At 45.2% G+C, this 6,000-nt stretch overlaps 1 protein-coding gene across 7 annotated transcripts in view; it reads right to left on the reverse strand.

Moving 5' to 3' along the window:
* LOC309364433 (inactive serine/threonine-protein kinase TEX14-like) overlaps positions 1-5,401 on the reverse strand; it is a 33,911-nt gene extending 28,510 nt beyond the window's left edge. For 4 of the 7 annotated variants that reach the window (XM_081901699.1, XM_081901698.1, XM_081901700.1 and 1 more), the window contains exons 1-4: positions 5,245-5,401; positions 2,280-2,422; positions 1,840-1,954; positions 1,019-1,184 (exon numbers count right to left, since the gene is read on the reverse strand). In XM_081901699.1, the coding sequence (XP_081757825.1) occupies positions 1,019-1,184; positions 1,840-1,954; positions 2,280-2,422; positions 5,245-5,288 (468 nt within the window). In that variant the 5' untranslated portion in view covers positions 5,289-5,401. Of the gene's footprint in view, positions 1-1,018; positions 1,185-1,839; positions 1,955-2,279; positions 2,423-4,299; positions 4,766-5,218 lie in introns of those variants that run through there. The other 3 variants (XM_081901702.1, XM_081901703.1, XM_081901701.1) reach the window with 3 other exon arrangements.
* Between the last annotated feature and the right edge of the window lie 599 nt (positions 5,402-6,000).

Genomic DNA, 6,000 nt, shown 5'->3' on the forward strand with positions numbered 1-6,000 from the left:
TTCCAGAGAGAGTGAATCTGTTAACCCTCTCTCTTCCAGTGTTTCTTCTCCTAGCTGTTCCCCATCCAGTATTTCCCAGCTTCTGCCTTCTGCACTACGCCCCTTTGCAAACCACTGTTCTAAATCTATACTGTCCTCCTGCTTCTGGGAAGATTCAGGGTTGGGGGGAGGAGGTGGCTCCCATCATGCCTCCTCAGCAGAGTCCCTGACACCTGGGGTCCCTTCTAACTCTACAATTCTATGGTTCTATGCAGCTGCCTGGTAGCCATAGATAACAAGGAATCGCACACTGGCAGCAGCAGGGTTATGGGGTGGCCCAGGGGATCTACGCCCTGGGATTCTCTCACCAGAGATGCCCATACCTCAACCTTTTGTTTTAAACCCATAATCTTAATTTGCCCAAGGGCACCTCTCTATATGAATGAGCAAGTGCAAATATTATGCAAATTTGTGTTGTCATGGGTTGTGCCCTGACCTCGAGTCTATTATCATTATTATTATGGTGCTTGGCGCATAAAGAGTCTCCAAGCGACTTGCAACTCTTTAAAAGCATAAAGCGTGCCACAGAATCAGAGGAAAACGCAATGTGTTACAATAAAAGCCACACAATAGCCTATAAAGCAAACCCAATGAAACAGCAGTAGAACCACACCACCGAAAAAAATACATCAAAATCATCCCCAATTTGTCAAAAAGGTAAGTTTTCATCTGGCACCGAAAGGATGTTAATGAAGGCAGCAGCCAAACCTCACTGTGGAGAACATTCCACAACAAACTTCAAAAGCCCCCTGCATGAAGGCTAATGAGTGGGCTGCTGGAGGAAAGGGGGAGCAAAATTTTGGTCCTTCCTCTCAACCCTGCATAGATACTAAAGAGGGATGTCAGAGGAGGGACAGCCCTCTCCAGCCCTGCTTTGCCAGCCTCCAACAAGGAAGCGATTCCCCCCACCCCCGTACGTAACATTTATGGTTTATTTCCATGACTGCTCTAAGACATGCCAACGTGAAGTTGTAAATACCTCGGCATTCTGCTCACTCCCAGCTAGCTGGGCCCAGTCTTTAGGGGTCTGCCCCTTTTGATCGTGGAATCTTAGATCGCCTCCAGCTTTCAGGATGTGGCCCAGAAGTTTCTGGTGGCCTGAGATAGCAGCTGCATGGACTGGGGTGCTACCATCATAACAACGGCTTTGGGGTGGGGGGAGAGAAGGAGAAAAAGACATTAGGGTGCAAAGGACGGGGGACAAGTTCTGCCAGCCATAGTTTTTGTAATCAGAAATGCCATTTTAGCTGATAAGAGTTAATGCACACATCTCTGCTCAGATGGGGTTACTCAGTTGTATTCCCTGTTAACCAAATAACATGATTTATGCTTTGAAAGACAAGCCCTTTGCGGCTAGAGAAGAATTGATTCAGAGCCTGACAATAAAATGTTTTAAGATCTTTTCCCCATAAGAGGCATCACTGTTTACCAATCTGAAACTTAAGGTTTATACAACCAATGGTAACCAACACTCTTTGGGGTAAATATGAGGAGCTGGTATCATATATTGGAAACGTTGCTATGGGTGTCAGCACAAAATGTTAGCTAATGGCTGTGGCGGGAAAAGAGGTGATAGTACTCCATACCGGTGAGCAACATCCCCCAAAAAGCACTGTGAAGGAAATTTTTGCCATCTCTCCTAAATAAACATACATATACCTCAGCCTGAGGGGATATATATGTTGAGACAAGACAGAAAGTTTTATGTTTTAAGAGGGACCGGACTCAAATGGAGATAGGCCTTCTCAAGGAATAGTTAGTTTTCCAGACACTGTCTCTAAGAATTTTGTTATCACTCACTGGTTGGGGTTGGCGCCGAAGTGCAGAAATAGCCGGACTACCGGGACGTGTCTCAGTAGGGCAGCAAGATACAAACCCGTCTGCCCAGATGCATTGTGGCAGTTCACATCCACACCTGAAGAAGGAGACACCAACACTGTTCGTGAATAACGGCAAGAGGTATTGTTGAAGAGATAAAGACTACATGCATTGCGGGGGATTGGACCAGACAGCCCTAGTAGTCCCTCTACTATTCTATGAGTCTATGGTACCAGAAAGCACTGTTTCAATTTCAAATAGCAAAACCAAGTCTTGTCCCATGCCCTAAGTAGCATACCCATACAGAAGCGTATCTGACTTCCCCTCATTTTGTAACCCAAGCAGTCCTCATATTCTGTCAGGACTGTTTACCAGAGGGAAATTACCGTACCTACACGGAGTTTGAAACAGGTTGGCTTTACCTCTCTTCAGCAGTATCTTGGCTTTCTTGACCTTGCCCTCAATAGCATGCCTGAGTAACTGCCCCTCCAGAGATTCAGGGTCTGTAATGTAGCCTAGGCTCACGGGACAGCTTGGTGGAAGCACTGGGGACTGTGGCATCACACTAGAGAGAGAGAAAGTGTTCATGGCTTTAAAAAAGAGCTAAGAGAGAAGTAAAGGTAGGAAGGAAGCCATAATTGAAAAAGAACTCAATTCTCAGGTGTGCTTGGTAAAACTATTATGACTATCACTGGATTAAAGAAATATTAGTAGATCAATCACTATCTTTAAATGATTCAGCAATTGTATTTGCAAATGCCAAAAGAAAAAGTGTGAAGAAGCCTGTTTTGTTTTTGCAACATTAGCAAGCCATTATGTCCCTTTAGAAACAATAGGAATACAGTACAGTGCTGCAATATTTAGCTGATGTTCTGCAACCAAAAGTTCAAGACTAGTTTTTTCATTATTTGCTTTTTATCAGAATTTAAACCATGCTACACCAATTGTGCCTATCTTTTTAATTTATAAAGGGTATGTAATCAATTCATGTTATCAAGTTATTAAACTCCGAAGCCCAAAAAATATTTTTCAGTGTGTGTATTTAATAAGCTTTTCTGTTCTGGCCAACGATTGTGGGTAGGGCTTAATCTTTTTACAGGACAATCCGGAACATGTTTTCACAGAGGCATGTCTCATTGATTTCAATTGAACAAGTGTGGTAAATGTGCTAAAGATTGCACATACAAGCATCCTCACACCTCAAATTATTAAAATGCCTCCCTTCCCATTGTTTCGTCAGGCTCTGATGAAAGGAATAGTAAATGAGGCTATTGTTTGTTCTAAGTTTTATTGTGTTTTTAATATTCTGTTGGGAGCCGCCCAGAGTGGCTGGGTATAAATGAATTATTATTATTATACATACAAGTCAAATAATATGAGGTTGGATTTTTGGCTCCTAACAATCCAGAGAAGTGCCATTTGGAACTGCAAATTCTGTGTTGCAGTGTGTGAAGGTAACAGCAACATTCTGAAATAAGGGGCGTACATAATTCTCTGAGATCTTTTGAAACAAACTGCATTCCTTCAAAATAAGGAATATCTGGTATTCTTTTGTATGTGGATTTCCAGAGAAAGTGGAATTGAAACTGAACCTGGCTTGGCCACCTGTGAAGAGATTGGGGAGAGGTATAGGAGATCTCAATAAAGAAAGGACCAGAGACAGGATTTTAGTTTTTTGAACTACCACTTGGATGCAAAGGGCAAAATTATTTTCTTATACTGGACAAGCAGTACAATACGATACATATCTTACCAAAAGCAAGCCCCATTGGGTTAAAGGGGCCTTACTCACAGGTAAATGGACCCAGTGTTGCTACCAAATGTGGAGACAGGACAGGAACATCTATAGGAGAGAGCAGCTGGCAGGCAGAATCAGAAGGGAATTCTGTAAGGTTTTCTTTCTGCGAGAGGTCTGCTCACAATGAAAACATTTGTTCACCAGCTATTTATTGACCATTCATCCGGTTTGCAGGAAGATAACATGGCAACAACATCAAGCAGCTTTCACCCCACACTTTCCCAATGCGTATCCCCATCACTTCCCTTATTGCAAAAAGTCCAGTTTGGGAGGGGAAGTGGGTTTGATGCGTAAGGCTTCCAAACAAACTTTATTTGTGCAACCAGAATTTGCTGTTACGCGCTGAACCCCATTTACGGAAGAGTGACTCTGGAAGCGCCTTCTCCTTTTAAATTAAATGCTGCAATGTTAAAACAATCCCTGCATTGCAGGGGGTTGGACTAGATGACCCTCATGGTCCCTTTCCAGCTCTACAATTCTGTGGTTCAGTTGTGCCCCTGGATGTGTCGACTGGTTCCATCAGGTTTAGCAGCCAACTGCATGAGCGACTGTTGTATAAATGAGTCTCCTTGCTTTCTTCACAGACCCAGGGAACGAGTGCAAATGAATCCACCCTTATATTTCTAATGCAAATTCAAGCCTACCTGGAAATCCCAGCTGCAAATGTTCACGGATATGGGGAGCGCACTCTGCCTATGTTCAGAGGTCCTTTCATTGATTCTTAATTCCTAAATCCCAGGCGAGGGAGGGATCAACCTTGGTTCTAATTATGCGCCAATTATGTCAAAATTACAGGGAAGTTGTGAACTTCCAAAACAACTCAGGACGTAGAGAAAAACATCCATGCCAACTCTTCCCTGCGATAAAACCACTAAAATGGTAATTTTGAATAAACGTGCAAGTTCAGCCCTTGTTTCAATTATTCTGACTCAAGCATACAAACTACAAGGGGCGGGGAAGAAAATGATAAAGCTTTAACACTGAGCTGATGCGGTTAAAAATAAATTCCTTTTCCACCCTAGGGCTCAAAGTTAAATTGTGCGCGCACGGGGGGTGCGAAAGAGACAAGAGACTCAGAATAGGCTGAGAACGACTCAAGCGCCGCCTAGGAGACTGCGGCCTTAAAAGCCGCTCTTTCTCCGGATTGGCTGGCGAGGATGCGTAATGTGCGGGCGGGCGGTTTGTTATTTTTAACGGCCGCGGTGCTGGGAGGAAACCGCCAAGTGAGGAGGGCAGGAATTCACAAAAACACGGACTGGGCAGCGCAGGCGCAGACGGAGGCACGCTAGGAGCCAAACAGCGCCTCTTAAGGCCGCGCTGCTCCAGTTAGTCGGTCGCAGAAAGCTGAGGCGCTTGGACGGTCGCTGACCACCTCGGAGCATGTTAAAAGGGCAACGCGGGGATTTCCACTGGGAATAGTCCGCAGCCCCGCCTCTCGCCCCGTTGCAGCAGGTTGCAACACGCTGAAGTTTCCCAGATGCCACTCAAAAGGGACTTGCGTTTGACTCGTTCCTGGTGGTGAGATTCAAAGGATGCCTTTTGGGGTGGGGGGGGATTTGCAACCTGTAAGACAAGCAGCAAATCTAGACCTTTGCTGAAGATAGGAATTTCCAGGCAGGTGCTTCAGATTCATGGTGGCGGGATGGAGGAAGGATGGAGATGAGAGTCGTGCAGAGAGACGTGGCGTGTGCGCGCCTCTGCGGAGAGCAACGCTGTCTCCGAGTTGCAGAGAACGCTTGGATGTCAGAACGCTCCATATAGAACACGTTTGTGATGAAACACTTCTCCCGTTATAACGCTCCCTCGATGTTGCAACGCCCCCTCCTAAGGTGCCTTCAGACGTGATGGGCACACGCAAACGCACAGAGGAAATGAAATACAGTGTTGTGATTTGGGGGGTGGGGAGGTTGACAGTGGGTCTGTATGATTCCTGAGCAGGCTATGTTTAGGGCACCTTTTCCAGCCCCTCCCCCCTTTTCTGGGTGAGCAGAGTGGATCCATCTACAGTGGGATCAGTTGTTAAACAGGGTTGCGTTATCGCTCCAACTCTCTTCATTATGCTCATTGCCATTATCCTACGTTTGTTGAAGGGAAACTCCCCACTGGAGTAAAAATCATATATCGAACAGATGGAAAGCTCTTTAATCTGAGCAGGCTGAAAGCAAAGAGTAAGGATGCTGTAACCTCCGTCATAGAGCTGCAGTATTCTGAGGACAACGTAGTGTTTGCACACTCAGAGGTTGACCTCCAAACCATCTTAAATAGCTTTGCAGACGCTTACGAAAAGCTTGGCCTATCACTCAACATCCAAAAAACCAAAGTGCTGCACCAACAAGCACAAAACA

This window comes from Podarcis melisellensis (genome assembly GCF_964234715.1).
Source record: "Podarcis melisellensis genome assembly, chromosome: 2".
In the NCBI taxonomy this organism is placed as follows: Eukaryota; Metazoa; Chordata; class Lepidosauria; order Squamata; family Lacertidae; genus Podarcis; species Podarcis melisellensis.